The sequence below is a fragment of the Salvelinus fontinalis genome, chromosome 27 (genome assembly GCF_029448725.1).
Source record: "Salvelinus fontinalis isolate EN_2023a chromosome 27, ASM2944872v1, whole genome shotgun sequence".
Taxonomy (NCBI): Eukaryota; Metazoa; Chordata; class Actinopteri; order Salmoniformes; family Salmonidae; genus Salvelinus; species Salvelinus fontinalis.
Genome location: NC_074691.1, coordinates 37,723,720 through 37,742,917, shown reverse-complemented (window position 1 = coordinate 37,742,917; position 19,198 = coordinate 37,723,720). Strand labels below are relative to the sequence as shown.

Sequence of the window (19,198 nt, the reverse complement as noted above, 5' to 3'; positions counted from 1 at the left end):
CCGTGGTCCTACACCGTGTTCCTACACCGTGGTCCAACACCGTGGTCTGTGGTCCTACACCGTGGTCCTACACCGTGGTCCTACACCGTGGTCCTACACCGTGGTCTGTGGTCCTACACCGTGGTCTGTGGTCCTACACCGTGGTCTGTGGTCCTACACCGTGGTCCTACACCGTGGTCCTACACCGTGGTCCTACACCGTGGTCTTACAATATACAACCCTGTATACAACAAGCTCAGCCCTGTTCATTTTTTGTGCAATCGCAGTTGATGTCTCTTTGTGTAAATACCCCCTCTGTTAGTTTTGTACAAGATGGCTGCAGTTTGACAGGGTTTTAATGTTTTCATCATTTATGGTCCCATCTTAGCCCATTTAAAATATATATATTTTCTTATAGCTGATTAATTGCTATGTCACACCCTACAACTTGGGTCCAGAGTTGGCTAGGTTAGCCAACCAGATCAGGAAACACTCTGGGCCCCAGGAAAATAGTCCCACCCCATCACTCTGGGATCCATGGTGCCACCTCTGAAATAACCACACAATGTTAAAAATGAAGAAAAAAAAACATATCCTTTTTGTATGTTCTACTATTGACATCATGCATTTATTTTGGTGGTGGGGATGTGCTTCTGTATTTATATGTGGCTCAGTGCACCTGGCTATTTCTCACTGTATCTGCAATTTCAGGTTTCAAATTTCAAGTCTCAAAATAACAAATGTGGAAAATGTCTATACCTTTCAGATGTATCAAAATCATTGATCTGCTATTGCCATTTATACTGTAGGAGTGTTGTGCTGAATGAGACAATTCTGTTCACACTGTCCTGTTCTGAGGGGAGTAACTGTCCTGTTCTGAGGGGGGTAACTGTCCTGCTCTGAGGGGGATAACTGTCCTGTTCTGAGGGGGGTAACTGTCCTGTTCTGAGGGGGATAACTGTCCTGTTCTGAGGGGGATAACTGTCCTGTTCTGAGGGGGATAACTGTCCTGTTCTGAGGGGGATAACTGTCCTGTTCTGAGGGGGATAACTGTCCTGTTCTGAGGGGGGTAACTGTCCTGCTCTGAGGGGGATAACTGTCCTGTTCTGAGGGGGGTAACTGTCCTGCTCTGAGGGGGATAACTGTCCTGTTCTGAGGGGGGTAACTGTCCTGTTCTGAGGGGGATAACTGTCCTGTTCTGAGGGGGGTAACTGTCCTGTTCTGAGGGGGGTAACTGTCCTGTTCTGAGGGGAATAACTGTCCTGTTCTGAGGGGGATAACTGTCCTGCTCTGAGGGGGATAACTGTCCTGTTCTGAGGGGGATAACTGTCCTGTTCTGAGGGGGATAACTGTCCTGTTCTGAGGGGGGTAACTGTCCTGTTCTGAGGGGGATAACTGTCCTGCTCTGAGGGGGGTAACTGTCCTGCTCTGAGGGGGATATCTGTCCTGTTCTGAGGGGGGTAACTATCCTGTTCTGAGAGGGGGTAACTATCCTGTTCTGAGGGGGGTAACTGTCCTGTTCTGAGGGGGGTAACTGTCCTGTTCTGAGGGGGGTAACTGTCCTGTTCTGAGGGGGATAACTGTTCTGTTCTGAGGGGGATAACTGTCGTGCTCTGAGGGGGATAACTGTCCTGCTCTGAGGGGGGTCAGTGTCATGCTCTGAGGGTGACCAGTGTCCTGCTCTGAGGGGGGCCAGTGTCCTGCTCTGAGGGGGGTCAGTGTCATGCTCTGAGGGTGACCAGTGTCGTGCTCTGAGGGGGACCAGTGTCGTGCTCTGAGGGGGATAACTGTTCTGTTCTGAGGGGGATAACTGTTCTGTTCTGAGGGGGGTAACTGTCCTGCTCTGAGGGGGGTAACTGTCCTGCTCTGAGGGGGGTAACTGTCCTGCTCTGGGGGGGGGGTAACTGTCCTGCTCTGAGGGGGGTAACTGTCCTGTTCTGAGGGGGGTAACTGTCCTGTTCTGAGGGGGATAACTGTCCTGTTCTGAGGGGGTAACTGTCCTGTTCTGAGGGGGATAATTGTCCTGTTCTGAGGGGGATAACTGTCCTGTTCTGAGGGGGTAACTGTCCTGTTCTGAGGGGGATAACTGTCGTGCTCTGAGGGGGATAACTGTCCTGCTCTGAGGGGGGTCAGTGTCATGCTCTGAGGGTGACCAGTGTCCTGCTCTGAGGGGGCCAGTGTCCTGCTCTGAGGGGGGTCAGTGTCATGCTCTGAGGGTGACCAGTGTCGTGCTCTGAGGGGGACCAGTGTCGTGCTCTGAGGGGGGTAACTGTCCAGCTCTGAGGGGGTAACTGTCCTGCTCTGAGGGGGGTAACTGTCGTGCTCTGACGGGGGGGCAGTGTCCTGCTCTGAGGGGGGCCCATGTCGTGCTCTGAGGGGGGCCAGTGTCGTGCTCTGTGGGGGGTAACTGTCCTGCTCTGAGGGTGGCCAGTGTCGTGCTCTGAGGGGGCCAGTGTCCTGCTCTGAGGGGGGCCAGTGTCCTGCTCTGAGGGGGACCAGTGTCGTGCTCTGAGGGGGGCCAGTGTCCTGCTCTGAGGGTGGCCAGTGTCGTGCTCTGAGGGGGGCCAGTGTCCTGCTCTGAGGGTGGCCAGTGTCGTGCTCTGAGGGGGGCCAGTGTCGTGCTCTGAGGGGGGCCAGTGTCCTGCTCTGAGGGGGGCCAGTGTCCTGCTCTGAGGGGGACCAGTGTCGTGCGTTACTTCCAGATGTAGCGGTAGAGACGTAGGAAGTTCACATTATTTTAAAAGGTATAGTCGAGGGCGTTCTCACGAGACTTGTAGAGAATCTGTCGTAGTGTGAAAAGGATTTAAGAATGCTGGAGGGTTCCTATTGTGAATGTTCGTGTTGTTCTCTCTCCACAGGGCCGAGGATCCAGCCGCAGGAGGGCGGAGGCTGTGTCCAACGACGACGTGGATAAACCTTACGTCTGTGACAGTAAGACAACAGCAAACTCCCAGACGGCTCCTATATTTCTGTAACACAGTTAAAAACATTGTTACGTTAATAACGTTAATAACACATGACCTGAGAGGCTCATCTGAATATTCATGTGTAGACACAGTTTGAGTACATTTTTTGGTTTGTTTTATTTGTTAGGTCTCAATATTATATATATTTTTGTACTTATCTAAAGGTGAAGGTGTGTCTGTATCTGAACATTAGCAGCTGCCTAAGATAGTTTCAGATCAATAACCTTATATTGCTTTCATTGGGATGAGAGCAATCCTCTTCCCTCCCTCTAGAATGGAGATAGCCGAGTATGTGGATAGTCCAGCTAGCATGTCGGACGTTAGCATAGCATGTCGGACGTTAGCATAGCATGTCGGACGTTAGCATAGCATGTCGGACGTTAGCATAGCATGTCGGACGTTAGCATAGCATGTCGGACGTTAGCATAGCATGTCGGACGTTAGCATAGCATGCTACTTCTACTTAAAGGAAAACATCAGAGAAACTGCTGCTCATGTCATTAGATATTATAGCCTCTTTGAATGAAACTCACTCTCATTTTTTTATTTTCTTTCTTTTTCTTTCATTTTTCTTTTTCTCTCATTTGCTTTTATGTCTCCTCTGTTCCTTCCAGACAGATACAAACAAAAGCATAACTCAAAAACTGCTGACTCAGGTATATGGACTTGTCGCTATCTTTTCTCTGTCTGGCTTCTCTGACGACAAGATCAGGGGCTGCTGGGGCTGCTGCTGGTGCTGATGTTGGGGCTGCTACTGGGGCTGATGTGGGGGTGCTACTGGGGCTGATGCTGGGGATGCTACTGGGGCTGCTACTGGGGCTGCTACTGGGGCTGCTGCTACTGGGGCTGCTACTGGGGCTGCTACTGGGGCTGCTACTGGGGCTGCTGCTACTGGGGCTGCTGCTACTGGGGCTGCTGCTACTGGGGCTGCTGCTACTGGGGCTGCTACTGAGGCTGCTACTGAGGCTGCTACTGGGGCTGCTGCTACTGGGGCTGCTGCTACTGGAGCTGCTGCTACTGGGGCTGCTACTGGGGCTGCTGCTACTGGGGCTGCTGCTGCTGGGGCTGCTGCTACTGGGGATACTACTGGGGTTGCTGCTACTGGGGCTGCTGCCACTGGGGCTGCTGCCACTGGGGCTGCTGCCACTGGGGCTGCTGCCACTGGGGCTGCTGCCACTGGTGCTGCTGCCACTGGGGCTGCTGCCACTGGGGATGATGCTACTGGGGCTGCAGCTGCTGGGGCTGCTGCTGGGGTTGGGTTGAGCTAGCCTGTGTCGCGTTCAGATGGGTACAACGTTACAGGACAACCAGATATAAATATATTTAGTAGAACAGACATGAATCTAAGTCATATAGAATAGGGAATAATGTCAGCTCTATACAGTCGATTTCTATGTTGCACCGTCCTGAATGCGACCCTGCTTGGCTTTTTGTAATTCTTTCTACTAACAATAGGATTGGCTAAAGCATAAAGGCGTCTGGCTTCCATGCTACGTTTGAGCTAAACCAATATTTATCGCTATTGTGCTTTGTATTTGCATAAGCATTGATTCTTAATTTCCAAGACCAAAGCAAGATTGCATGGCACTAACAGAACTCTACAGTTATCCGCTGGTTTGTTATCAAGTTGCTGGGGAAGAATGATCTTTGAGCATCAGCTGAGCTAACGCAGGTTTCTGTAGCGTTGCAACAATGTTGTCACTGCGGGTTTCTGGGTATCGCAGACAACCTAACCTGCTGTCACTGCGATGTTACCAAACAAACCTAGCCTGTGCTAAAAAAACACCATTCTAAACAGAGGGTTTTTAGAGTGTCCACGTCGTTTCTTTTACGATGGCTACAGAATGTGTTGGAGTACTACAGCTGTGTCTTTTCCCAGGGACGACATTCATAGAGACTGTATTAATAGAAGGGATCATAGGCTACTATCCTAGCAGGAATGTGCAGGTAAATGACTTCTCTAGTGTTGTTGTTAGTTAGACAATCAGACATCTCAATGCCTTCAGATGTCTTTTGGATGAAAAAGCCCTGCTCAACAAAACATTTAGTACTGTGTCAACGGTTGGTCCTTTGCCTTGATAGCTGGCGCGTGTTCAGTAGTGCACACAGTAGCAAAACGTTTTGGAACAGAAACAGAGAGTTTGTTATTGGACTCGGTCAGTTGGAACCTCAGCTTTTCTCTCTGGTTTAAAACATTTTCTCATGTTTCTGTGGTACTAATGTATTCTAATGCTTCTGTGTTCTGTGGTTCTAATGTATTCTAATGCTTCTGTGTTATGTGGTTCTAATATATTCTAATGCTTCCGTGTTCTGTGGTTCTAATGTATTCTAATGCTTCTGTGTTCTGTGGTTCTAATGTATTCTAATGCTTCTGTGTTCTGTGGTTCTAATGTATTCTAATGCTTCTGTGTTCTGTGGTTCTAATATATTCTAATGCTTCTGTGTTCTGTGGTTCTAATGTATTCTAATGCTTCCGTGTTCTGTGGTTCTAATGTATTCTAATGCTTCTGTGTTCTGTGGTTCTAATATATTCTAATGCTTCTGTGTTCTGTGGTTCTAATGTATTCTAATGCTTATGTGTTCTGTGGTTCTAATGTATTCTAATGCTTCTGTGTTCTTTGGTTCTAATGTATTCTAATGCTTCTGTGTTCTGTGTTTCTAATGTATTCTAATGATTCTGTGTTCTGTGGTTCTACAGTCTGTGGCAAGCGCTATAAGAACCGTCCAGGTCTGAGCTACCACTACGCACACACACACCTGGCGGAGGAGGAGGGAGAGGAGAGGGAGGAGAGGGAGGAGAGGGAGGAAGAGATGCCACCGTCCCCACCACCACACCGACCAGACCCAGACCCCGACAACCACAAACGTAAGAGACGACTGTGTGATCTGGGTTTTAAACTGGTAGTAGTACAGGGTTATAAAAGTTGGTGATGAAACCATCTTATAACAGCTCTTACAGCTTACTGATGTGTGTTGCTAGTCCTCTGTGGACTAAACTGAACAACACAGTCAGCATCACAATAGAACTGCATTATGGGTAAAGATTAACACTGTAGCTTTTGGGATGCCGCCTCAAATAGCATCTTTAGGACTTCTCCTCTAGCGTCTCCTCTCCATTTACGTTCTTGCCAACACCGTTAATGTCATTGTCAAGTCAAGGAGAAGAATCAGACTGGCACCTGGTGTCATTATCAAGTCAAGGAGAAGAAACAGACTGGCACCTGGTGTCATTATCAAGTCAATGAGAAGAAACAGACTGGCACCTGGTGTCATTATCAAGTCAAGGAGAAGAAACAGACTGGCACCTGGTGTCATTATCAAGTCAAGGAGAAGAATCAGACTGGCACCTGGTGTCATTATCAAGTCAATGAGAAGAAACAGACTGGCACCTGGTGTCATTATCAAGTCAAGGAGAAGAAACAGACTGGCACCTGGTGTCATTATCAAGTCAAGGAGAAGAATCAGACTGGCACCTGGTGTCATTATCAAGTCAAGGAGAAGAATCAGACTGGCACCTGGTGTCATTATCAAGTCAATGAGAAGAAACAGACTGGCACCTGGTGTCATTATCAAGTCAAGGAGAAGAAACAGACTGGCACCTGGTGTCATTATCAAGTCAAGGAGAAGAAACAGACTGGCACCTGGTGTCATTATCAAGTCAAGGAGAAGAATCAGACTGGCACCTGGTGTCATTATCAAGTCAAGGAGAAGAAACAGACTGGCACCTGGTGTCATTATCAAGTCAAGGAGAATAATCAGACTGGCACCTGATGTCATTATCAAGTCAAGGAGAAGAAACAGACTGGCACCTGGTGTCATTATCAAGTCAAGGAGAAGAAACAGACTGGCACCTGGTGTCATTATCAAGTCAAGGAGAAGAATCAGACTGGCACCTGATGTCATTATCAAGTCAAGGAGAAGAAACAGACTGGCACCTGGTGTCATTATCAAGTCAAGGAGAAGAATCAGACTGGCACCTGGTGTCATTATCAAGTCAATGAGAAGAAACAGACTGGCACCTGGTGTCATTATCAAGTCAAGGAGAAGAAACAGACTGGCACCTGGTGTCATTATCAAGTCAAGGCGACTTCTTCTCTCACACCTGTCTTCTCCCTCCACAGCTCAGAGGGCGGCAGACGGCTCCATCATCCCTAACGACTACTGTGACTTCTGTCTGGGAGACTCTGACTCTAACAGGAAGACTGGCCAGGCTGAGGAGCTGGTGTCCTGCTCTGACTGCGGCCGTTCCGGTGAGTAGACTGCACTATAGACTGCACTGTAGACTGCACTACAGACTGCACTATAGACTGCACTGTAGACTGCACTACAGACTGCACTATAGACTGCACTGTAGACTGCACTACAGACTGCACTATAGACTGCACTGTAGACTGCACTACAGACTGCACTATAGACTGCACTGTAGACTGCACTACAGACTGCACTACAGACTGCACTATAGACTGCACTGTAGACTGCACTGTAGACTGCACTGTAGACTGCACTATAGACTACACTGTAGACTGCACTACAGACTGCACTACAGACTGCACTATAGACTGCACTGTAGACTGCACTACAGACTGCACTGTAGACTGCACTACAGACTGCACTACAGACTGCACTGTAGACTGCACTGTAGACTGCACTACAGACTGCACTATAGACTGCACTGTAGACTGCACTACAGACTGCACTACAGACTGCACTGTAGACTGCACTGTAGACTGTACTACAGACTGCACTGTAGACTGTACTACAGACTGCACTGCTGCGTGTCTCTGTTTCAGCAGAGCTGTACGTACTGTAGGAAGGTCAAGCAGCTTAAACTGTAAATATAATATTCTAATATTTCACAATGTATTATTCCCAAGGATGAGTTCAGTCTAGTAATATTAGTGAGACATAATTAAATCACAAAATAGTAGTACACCAATGCTGTATCCCACTGTATTTTCTCTGTCCGGTAGCGAACAGTGAGGACACAAAGTCTCGTTAGATAGGTCTGAAATCCCCCCCCGTCAGATACAGTAGTTCATTCCGTATGGGATTTAAACCCAAATATAAACTGGTCCTACACCTCTTGGCCATGCTACTGTTACGGTGTGGAGGAGGGGTGTTCCCGGACTCTTGAGTCGCTCCATTGGCCAGAGAGGGCGGTTAGAGGTAAGAACCAATCGGCATGTTCAATGTCCCTTCTGGCTATAGAGACCATTGAAACCGGCTGATGTAGGAACCGATGTAAAGAAGATGATTGGATGAATGTGTCAGTCATTGGTCCACCAGGACGGGAGACTCTACCTATCCAAATACCTAGACAATCACACGTTCACTCTGGCTCTCGGGCCCAAGATGGGCTAGAAAATGTGTCTAGCAACTTATCTTAAATTGATCGATTAGACATAAAACTGTCAACGACGCAGTCATTTCCCATTCAATTCAATCCCCCTTCCGCTAATGCATAATAACAAAGAGAGAGAGAGAGCGAGAGAGAGAGAGAGGGGGAGGGGGTGAGACAGCGACAGAGACAGAGAGAGAGAGAGAGAGAGGGAGGGGGTGAGACAGCGACAGAGACAGAGAGAGAGAGAGAGAGGGAGGGGGTGATACAGCGTCAGAAACAGAGAGAGAGAGAGAGAGAGACAGAGAGATCATCAATGACATCCCATTGACATCCCATTGACATCCCATTGACATCTCATTGACATCCCATTGACAGTCATTGACACTCTGATGAGAACTATGAATGGGTAACGTTTGTTATTGTTACTGACAACACCACTATAGAAAATGTAGGACAAGTCCATGTAGGACATGGTCCTTTTTACTACAGTGTGACTTTAGCCACAACTTGTCATGACTCATGAATGAGCTACCTATCTCTGAGGAGACAGACAGCTACTGGATACCTGTTTTATTCATTTAACATCTACAGTATCTAGTTTATTCACCGTTATCGGAGTTTATTAAAACAACCGCAGATGTTGTCTTTCTGTGTTGAGTTGCGATGTAAATGGGGCGTCCTCCCTCCCCCCCCCCCCTCCTTCCATCCCTCCCCCCCCCCCCCTCCTTCCATCCCTCCCTCCCTCCCCCCCTCCTTCCTTCCATCCCTCCCTCCCTCCCTCCATCCCTCCCTCCCTCCTTCCTTCCATCCATCCCTCCCTCCCCCCTCCTTCCTTCCCTCCCTCCCTCCCTCCCTCCACCCCCCCCCCCCCTCCCTCCCTCCACCCCCCCCCTCCCTCTTCCCTCCCTCCCTCCCTCCCCAGGCCACCCTACCTGTCTGCAGTTCACAGACAACATGATGACGGCGGTGAAGACCTACCAGTGGCAGTGCATCGAGTGCAAGTCCTGCAGTCTCTGCGGCACCTCCGAGAACGACGTAAGGGCTTTGAATAACTGTTTCTAGACCTTGGCCTGTATTCTGAAACTCTTTCATCTGGGCCCAGAAGATTCCTTTAGACTGTCTCCTACAACTACGTAGCCTTTAGGCTTTAGCTCAGTGGGCTACCATTGTCTTGAAAGGCATTTCTGTAAATTCACAGTGGAAAGGATGACATTATGTCAGTTGTATTTTGTCAGTGATGTGGCGGTGTCTCAGTTACCACGTTGTCTCAGTTACCACGTTGTCTCAGTTACCACGTTGTCTCAGTTACCACGTTGTCTGAGTTACCACGTTGTCTCAGTTACCGCGTTGTCTCAGTTACCACGTTGTCTCAGTTACCGCGTTGTCTCAGTTACCGCGTTGTCTCAGTTACCGTGTTGTCTCAGTTACCGCGTTGTCTCAGTTACCGTGTTGTTGTGTCAGTTACCGCGTTGTCTCAGTTACCGCGTTGTCTCAGTTACCACGTTGTCTCAGTTACCGCGTTGTTGTGTCAGTTACTGCGTTGTCTCAGTTACCGCGTTGTTGTGTCAGTTACTGCGTTGTCTCAGTTACCGTGTTGTTGTGTCAGTTACTGCGTTGTCTCAGTTACCGCGTTGTTGTGTCAGTTACCACATTGTCTCAGTTACCACGTTGTCTCAGTTACCGCGTTGTCTCAGTTACCGCGTTGTCTCAGTTACCGCGTTGTCTCAGTTACCGCGTTGTCTCAGTTACCGCGTTGTCTCAGTTACCACGTTGTCTCAGTTACCACGTTGTCTCAGTTACCACGTTGTCTCAGTTACCACGTTGTGTCAGTTACCACGTTGTCTCAGTTACCGCGTTGTCTCAGTTACCACGTTGTCTCAGTTACCACGTTGTCTCAGTTACCGCGTTGTCTCAGTTACCGCGTTGTCTCAGTTACCGCGTTGTCTCAGTTACCACGTTGTCTCAGTTACCACGTTGTCTCAGTTACCGCGTTGTCTCAGTTACCGCGTTGTCTCAGTTACCGCGTTGTCTCAGTTACCGTGTTGTTGTGTCAGTTACCGCGTTGTCTCAGTTACCGCGTTGTCTCAGTTACCACGTTGCCTCAGTTACCACGTTGTCTCAGTTACCACGTTGTCTCAGTTACCGCGTTGTCTCAGTTACCGCGTTGTCTCAGTTACCGCGTTGTCTCAGTTACCGTGTTGTTGTCTCAGTTACCGTGTTGTTGTGTCAGTTACCGCGTTGTCTCAGTTACCGCGTTGTCTCAGTTACCGCGTTGTCTCAGTTACCACGTTGTCTCAGTTACCACGTTGTCTCAGTTACCACGTTGTCTCAGTTACCACGTTGTCTCAGTTACCACGTTGTCTCAGTTACCACGTTGTCTCAGTTACCGCGTTGTCTCAGTTACCGCGTTGTCTCAGTTACCGCGTTGTCTCAGTTACCGCGTTGTCTCAGTTACCGCGTTGTCTCAGTTACCACGTTGTCTCAGTTACCGCGTTGTCTCAGTTACCACGTTGTCTCAGTTACCACGTTGTCTCAGTTACCACGTTGTCTCAGTTACCGCGTTGTCTCAGTTACCACGTTGTCTCAGTTACCACGTTGTCTGAGTTACCACGTTGTCTCAGTTACCGCGTTGTCTCAGTTACCACGTTGTCTCAGTTACCGCGTTGTCTCAGTTACCACGTTGTCTCAGTTACCACGTTGTCTGAGTTACCACGTTGTCTCAGTTACCGCGTTGTCTCAGTTACCACGTTGTCTCAGTTACCGCGTTGTCTCAGTTACCGCGTTGTCTCAGTTACCGCGTTGTCTCAGTTACCACGTTGTCTCAGTTACCGCGTTGTCTCAGTTACCGCGTTGTCTCAGTTACCGCGTTGTCTCAGTTACCGCGTTGTCTCAGTTACCGCGTTGTCTCAGTTACCGCGTTGTCTCAGTTACCGCGTTGTCTCAGTTACCGCGTTGTCTCAGTTACCGTGTTGTTGTGTCAGTTACCGCGTTGTCTCAGTTACCGTGTTGTCTCAGTTACCATGTTGTTGTGTCAGTTACGACGTTGTCTCAGTTACCGCGTTGTCTCAGTTACCGTGTTGTCTCAGTTACTACGTTGTCTCAGTTACCACATTGTCTCAGTTACCACGTTGTCTCAGTTACCACGTTGTCTCAGTTACCGCGTTGTCTCAGTTACCACGTTGTCTCAGTTACCACGTTGTCTCAGTTACCACGTTGTCTCAGTTACCGTGTTGTCTCAGTTACCACGTTGTGTCAGTTACCGCGTTGTCTCAGTTACCACGTTGTCTCAGTTACCACGTTGTCTCAGTTACCACGTTGTCTCAGTTACCGCGTTGTCTCAGTTACCCCGTTGTCTCAGTTACCACGTTGTGTCAGTTACCACGTTGTCTCAGTTACCGCGTTGTGTCAGTTACCGCGTTGTCTCAGTTACCACGTTGTCTCAGTTACCACGTTGTCTCAGTTACTACGTTGTGTCAGTTACCACGTTGTCTCAGTTACCACGTTGTCTCAGTTACCGCGTTGTCTCAGTTACCGCGTTGTCTCAGTTACCACGTTGTCTCAGTTACCGCGTTGTCTCAGTTACCACGTTGTCTCAGTTACCACGTTGTCTCAGTTACCACGTTGTCTCAGTTACCGCGTTGTCTCAGTTACCACGTTGTCTCAGTTACCACGTTGTCTCAGTTACCACGTTGTGTCAGTTACCACGTTGTCTCAGTTACCGCGTTGTCTCAGTTACCACGTTGTCTCAGTTACCACGTTGTCTCAGTTACCACGTTGTCTCAGTTACCGCGTTGTCTCAGTTACCACGTTGTCTCAGTTACCGCGTTGTCTGAGTTACCACGTTGTCTCAGTTACCGCGTTGTCTCAGTTACCACGTTGTCTCAGTTACCACGTTGTTGTGTCAGTTACGACGTTGTCTCAGTTACCACGTTGTCTCAGTTACCCCGTTGTCTCAGTTACCACGTTGTCTCAGTTACCACGTTGTCTCAGTTACCACGTTGTCTCAGTTACCCCGTTGTCTCAGTTACCACGTTGTCTCAGTTACCACGTTGTCTCAGTTACCGCGTTGTCTCAGTTACCACGTTGTCTCAGTTACCACGTTGTCTCAGTTACCACTGCTACTACTGTCTTGAGAAGTGAGTTAACATTGTGATGTTGTCTCTGTGTCTGTAGGACCAGCTGTTGTTCTGTGACGACTGTGACAGAGGATACCACATGTACTGTCTGAAACCCCCCATGACCAAACCTCCTGAGGGTAAGACTGAGTTATGCTGTGTATAGTATAGACCACTGAGTTATACTGTGTATATTATAGACCACTGAGTTATACTGTGTATAGTATAGTCCACTGAGTTATACTGTGTATAGTATAGTCCACTGAGTTATACTGTGTATATTATAGACCACTGAGTTATACTGTATATATTATAGTCCACTGAGTTATACTGTGTATAGTATAGACCACTGAGTTATACTGTGTATAGTATAGTCCACTGAGTTATACTGTGTATAGTATAGTCCACTGAGTTATACTGTGTATATTATAGACCACTGAGTTATACTGTATATATTATAGTCCACTGAGTTATACTGTATATAGTATAGACCACTGAGTTATACTGTGTATAGTATAGTCCACTGAGTTATACTGTGTATAGTATAGTCCACTGAGTTATACTGTATATATTATAGTCCACTGAGTTATACTGTATATAGTATAGACCACTGAGTTATACTGTGTATAGTATAGTCCACTGAGTTATACTGTATATATTATAGTCCACTGAGTTATACTGTGTAATATATAGAACACTGAGTTATACTGTGTAATATATAGAACACTGAGTTATACTGTATATAGTATAGTCCACTGAGTTATACTGTATATAGTATAGTCCACTGAGTTATACTGTATAATATATAAATAATAGACACCCTCCTAGGGTAAGGACGTATGATAACTCAGAGTACTTACTACACAGAGCTCTTAAAGCTTCCAATTTGCTCGTTCGTCCCCCCTCCTCTACCCTGTAACTATTCCCCAGGTCGTTGCTGTAAATGAGAACGTATTCTCAGTCAACTTACCTGGTAAAATAAGGGTTAAATAAATTAAATTAAATTAAAACTGGAATCCTTAATGGTGAAACTGCCACGTCCGTTTGCAATATCACTACGGGAAAGAAGTTACTGCCAACAACAAACACAGTTTATTCTTTCACTCTGACATCATTACACGTTTGATAAAACAGTAGAATATATTTTTACCACATTGGGGCGACGCTTTTCACTTCCGCTTCATCAACCAAACAAAAAATAGCGACGGCCATGGGGCAGACAGTGGCGCTGTTTCCCCTGCTGCGGATTCCACCTTTAACCTCTACGGTCTAGATATTACAGAGTTACATAGAGTTACTGACCAAGCCTCCCGAAGGTAAGACCACTCAATGTTATAGTTTACATGATAAAGACCTGAAAGTAAGGCCGTACCACAGAGCACACATGGCGGCTCAGTGATAATCTCTCTTGATTTACGTGTGTACCGTGAGACTTTGCGTGTGGCTTGTGAAACAGAGAGATCCTAAACAATGTTTTTAAACTTCAGACATTACACAGAGGTACAGCACATCACTTAGAAGCTCTGAAAATAACACAATACACACCAACAAGATCACCTCTCTCTCTCTCTCTTTCTGTCCCTCTCTCTCTAGGGAGCTGGAGCTGTCACCTGTGTTTGGATCTGTTGAAGGACAAGGCATCAGCCTATGAAGAGCCATAGCGTCTCACACACACACACACACACACACACACACACACACACACACACACACACACACACACACACACACACACACACACACACACACACACACACACACACACACACACACACACACACACACACACACACACACACACACACACAATGGATTTACAGGCTCAGGGTGCATATTCAGTCTCATCTCGTTCAGTTTCTCAGTTTCTATCTTAAGGACTATCCTCTACCTCTGAAGTTGAAACAATGTCATGATGTGGATTATAAACACCACAAAGAAAATCGTCAAATAGTAATCTTTGCTACACAGTGTTTGACACTATGCTGTTCTACCATGTAGTCTCTTCTGACTGTTAGCTCGCTAGAGATGTTTGTGCTGAGGTCAAAAATGCATTATGTACCGGAAACAAGGAGAATTTATGTCTGTTTGTTTAAATTTCAGTTTCCAGTCGTCTCTTTGTTAAGATTTCACAGTGACGTTCTTTCATATTGCACCAAGACATATTGCATATTTGAAATAGCGTTACTCACAGGACTTATCAAGCATCCTTTAATTTTTTGAAGGGAGTCATTGCAGCCATTATTTAATTTCAGTTGGATCTTAGCCAGGTTTGTGGTTACTAGGATACTTAATGTACCTCATGACGATGATCTAAACCGTTATTCATTTAAAACGTGTCTTATTTATACATTTCTGGTTATTGTGACTGTTGGATGGATGGTTTTGTTTGTAAAACAGAAGCAACACAATATGGTGGTAATCCCACTCCATTTCCCCAGTTCTGGTAGATTATGTTGCGCTCTCTGTTAATGTGTTACCATACAAGAGAGTTTACATGCTGTTCAATGATATTTTGTAGATCGTTGTAGGAAACTGGTAAAGGGCTTTATACGTAGAACATAGAGAGAAACATACAACATTCACACCCCTGGACTTTTCCCAATTTAATTTAATTAATTAAATTTTTTGTGTCAACAATCTACACAAATTACTCTTTAATTTAAAAGTGGAAGAAAAAAAATCTAACTTTTGTGTGTAAAAAAAATAAAATAGAAGGAAAAAGGTAATCTTGATTACACAAGTATTCAACCCTCCCCCTGAGTCAATACATGTTAGAATCACCTTTGGCAGCGATTACAGCTGTGAGTCTTTCTGGGTAAGTCTCTTAAGAGCTTTACACACATGGATTGTACAATATTTGCACATTATAGAAGAAAAAAATTCAAGCTCTCAAGTTGGTTGGTGATCATTGCTAGACAACCATTTTCAAGTTTTGCCATACATTTTCAAGACGATTTAAGTCTTAACTGTAACTAAGCCACACGGGAACATTCAATGTAGTTTTGGTATGCAACTCCAGTGTATATTTGGCCTTGTGTTTTAGGTTTATAGTCCTGCTGAAAAAGAAGACTGAACCAGGTTTTCCTCTAGGATTTTGCCATTTCTTTTTATCCTAAAACACTCCCTAGTTCTTGCTGATGACAAGCATACCCATAACAGGAAGCAGCCACCACTATGCTTGAAAATGGTACTCAGTGATGTGTTGTGTTGGATTTGCCCCAAACATAAAGCTTTCTATTCAAGACATAAAGTTAATTTCTTTGCCATTTTTTTTTTTCAGTATTACTTTAGTGCCTTGTTACAAACAGGATGCATGTTTTGGAATATTTATATTCTGTACAGGCTTCCTTCTTTTCCATCTGTCATTGAGGTTAGTATTATGGAGTGACTACAATGTTGTTTATCCATCCACAGTTTTCTCCTATCACAGCTATTAAACTCTGTAACTGTTTTAAAGTCACCATTGGCCTCGTGGTGAAATCCCTGCGCGGTTTTCTTCCTCTCCGGCAACAGAGTTAAGGTAAGAAACTGAGTTACGAAGGACGCCTGTATCGTTGTAGTGACAGGCTGTAATGATACACCATTCAAAGTGTAATTACCAATAGGTGTCCTTCTTTGCGAGGCATTGGAAAACCTCCCTGGTCTTTGTGGTTGAATCTGAGTTTGACATTCACTGCTCGAATGAGGGGTCTTACAATTATCTGTACATGTGGAGTATGAGGTAGTCATTAAAAAAATCATGTTAAACAGTATTATTGCACACAGAGTGAGTCCATGCAGCTTATTATGTGACTTGTTAAGCAAAATTTTACTCCTGAACTTATTTAGGCTTACCATAACAAAAGGGTTGAATACTTATAGACTCAAGATATTTCAGCGTTTAATTTTTTATTGACTTGTCAAAATATCTAAAAACATAATTCCACTTTGACATTATGAACCAGTGGGCTCCCGAGTAGCGCAACAGTCTAAGTGCACTGCGTCTAAGTGGTAGAGGCGTCACTACAGACCCTGGTTCCATTCCAGGCTGTATTACAACCGGCCGTGATTGGGAGTCCCATAGGGCGGTGCACAATTGGCCCAGCGTCGTCTGGGTTTGGCCGGGGTAGGCCGTCATTGTAAATAAGTATTTGTTCTTAACTGACTTGCCTAGTTAAATAAAACATTCTGGGGTATTGTGTGTAAACCAGTGACACAAAATCTAAATGTAATCCATTTTAAATTCAGGCTGTAACACAACAAAAAATGTGGAAAAAGTCAAGGGGTGTGAATACTTTCTGATGGCTCTGTATACACATAGACACAATCCATTCTCACTTACATGGTCAAGAACATACACAACATACAGGGGCGGCAGCGTAGCCTAGTGGTTAGAGCGTTGGACCAGTAACTGAAAGGGTTGTAAGCTGACAAGGTACAAATCTGTCGTTCTGCCCCTGAACAAGGCAGTTAACCCACTGTTCTTAAACCATCATTGAAAATTAGAATTTGTTCTTAACTGACTTGCCTCGTAAAATAAATAAAAAAACAGAATATACATACCTCGAAGCTCTACCACCACGTTTCAGTCAATAGTGCATAGCTATCATTCAACTAGTGTGTAGGATACCTCACATTCCCCATGATGCATCAGTTTTTGAATATATTTATTTTATGTATTAGTAAATGTCAACTTGTTTTATAGGCTTCCCTTCGACTTTGTATATCATTCCAAACTTTTCATGTAAAACTCCAAATGATTTATAAAATGATTCAGGTTCTTCCATGTCAACAATATGTTAATAGATTGCACTGAACACAGGTAATATACTGTATATTTCATATAGATTTCTTATAGGACTATTGGATAGATTTGAAGAACCCTGAAGGAAACCTATAGCCTAAAATACAATCCTGAATTATAGTGGCAGAAGACCTGAAGATGTGTTAGCCATGTTGTTAAAAAAAAATCTCTATATATATAGTATTTAATGCAAAAACTAATTACAGTGTCACGACAGGAAATGTCTTACAAGCAATTTTATTATTTTGTTTTGTGCTTTTAAAAAAAAAATTATATTGTTTCTCCACAGACAATCATGAAGTAAAGTAAATGTATTAGAAAAAGTTTTAGAACACCTACTCATTCAAGGGTTTTTCAATATTTTTTACTATTTTCTACAATATTGTAGAAAAATGGTGAAGACATCAAAACTATGAAATAACACATATGGAATCATGTAGTAACCAAAAATGTGTTAAACAAATCTAAATATATTTTATATTTGAAAATCTTTAAATAGCCACCTTTTGCCTTGATGACAGCTTTGCACACTCTTGGCATTCTCTCAACCAGCTTCACCTGGAATGCTTTTCCAACTGTCTTGAAGGATTTCCCACATATGCTGAGCACTTTTTGGCTGCTTTTTCTTCACTCTGCGGTCCGACATGCCAAACCATCTCAATTTGGTTGAGGTCGGGGGATTGTGGAGGCCAGGTCATCTGATGCAGCACTCCATCACTTTCCTTCTTGGTCAAATAGCCCTTACACAGCCTGGAGGCATGTTGGGTCATTGTCCTGTTGAAAAACATATGATAGTCCCACTAAGCCCAAACCAGATGGGATGGCATATCGCTGCAGAATGCTGTGGTAGCCATGCTGGTTAAGTGTGCCTTGAATTCTAAATAAATCACAGACAGTGTCACCAGCAAAGTACCCCCACACCATAACACCTCCTCCTCCGTGCTTCACGGTGGGAAATACACAGATCATCCGTTCCCCCACACAGTGTCTCACAAAAACATGGTGGCTGGAACCAAAAATCTCCAATTTGGACTCCAGACCAAAGGACAAATTTCAACTGTATAGCCAGTTTCATCGTAGCGCTTAATGGTTTTTGCAACTGCACTTGAATAAACTTTCAAAGTTTTTTAAATGTTCTGTATTGACTGACCTTCATGTCTTAAAGTAATGATGGACTGTCATTTCTCTTTACTTATTTGAGCTCTTCTTGCCATAAAATGGACTTGGTATTTTACCAAATAGGGTTATCTTCTGTATACCACCCCTACCTTGTCACATTGAAATGCATTCCAGGTGACTATCTCATGAAGCTGGTTGAGAGAATGCCAAGAGTGTACAAAGTTGTCATCAAGGCAAAGGGTGGCTAAGAATCTGAAATATAAAATGTATTTTTATTTGGTTACTCCACTTTTTTGGTTACTACATGATACCATATGTGTTATTTCATAGTTTTGATGTCTTCAATATTATTCTGTATTGTAGAAAATAGTAAAAATAAAGAAAAACCCTTGAATGAGTAGGTGTTCTAAAACTTTTGACCGGTAGTGTATTTAAGGAATTGGGTGCCATTTGAGATGCATCCATGATGCCAATAACATTTTAATATTTTAGATTTCTTCCCCTCTCATGTCAGCCATTTTAACAACATGTCTTCTTGTTTATATCACCATGCCAACTTCCCACTCCAAGAAATGTATGTGTCAATATAATTTTGTTTTATATTGGAGACCATCAATTTTATATGGATATCATATTGTGTCAGTTTTGGGTACTTTGTTGAAAGTTTGTATGTTCGTTTTTGTGTTGAAATAAAGATTTTGAAGAAGTCCTTACTTACCCCTGACAATGAATTAGTTTGAGCTGGTTTGCGTTATACTCAGAAGTTAACCTCACCCCAGACACACCACTTCGAGGGTTTACATGAGATGGCTGTGCTTTTAAATAGTTTCACCTTGCTTTGTTGAATGTAGTCCTTGTACGTTGCTCTGGAGAGCATCTGCTAGAATGGCTACAG

General features: G+C 44.9%; 1 protein-coding gene across 2 annotated transcripts in view; it reads left to right on the top strand.

Moving 5' to 3' along the window:
* The window catches only part of LOC129825524 (zinc finger protein DPF3-like), a 68,707-nt gene extending 49,695 nt beyond the window's left edge, over window positions 1-19,012 (top strand). Inside the window, exons 6-12 of one of the 2 annotated variants that reach the window (XM_055885686.1) lie at window positions 2,838-2,910; window positions 3,560-3,601; window positions 5,644-5,811; window positions 7,067-7,195; window positions 9,209-9,321; window positions 12,460-12,541; window positions 13,995-19,012. In XM_055885686.1, the coding sequence (XP_055741661.1) occupies window positions 2,838-2,910; window positions 3,560-3,601; window positions 5,644-5,811; window positions 7,067-7,195; window positions 9,209-9,321; window positions 12,460-12,541; window positions 13,995-14,062 (675 nt within the window). In that variant the 3' untranslated portion in view covers window positions 14,063-19,012. The remainder of the gene's footprint in view (window positions 1-2,837; window positions 2,911-3,559; window positions 3,602-5,643; window positions 5,812-7,066; window positions 7,196-9,208; window positions 9,322-12,459; window positions 12,542-13,994) is intronic. The other variant, XM_055885687.1, reaches the window with a different exon arrangement.
* The last annotated feature ends 186 nt before the right edge of the window (window positions 19,013-19,198 follow it).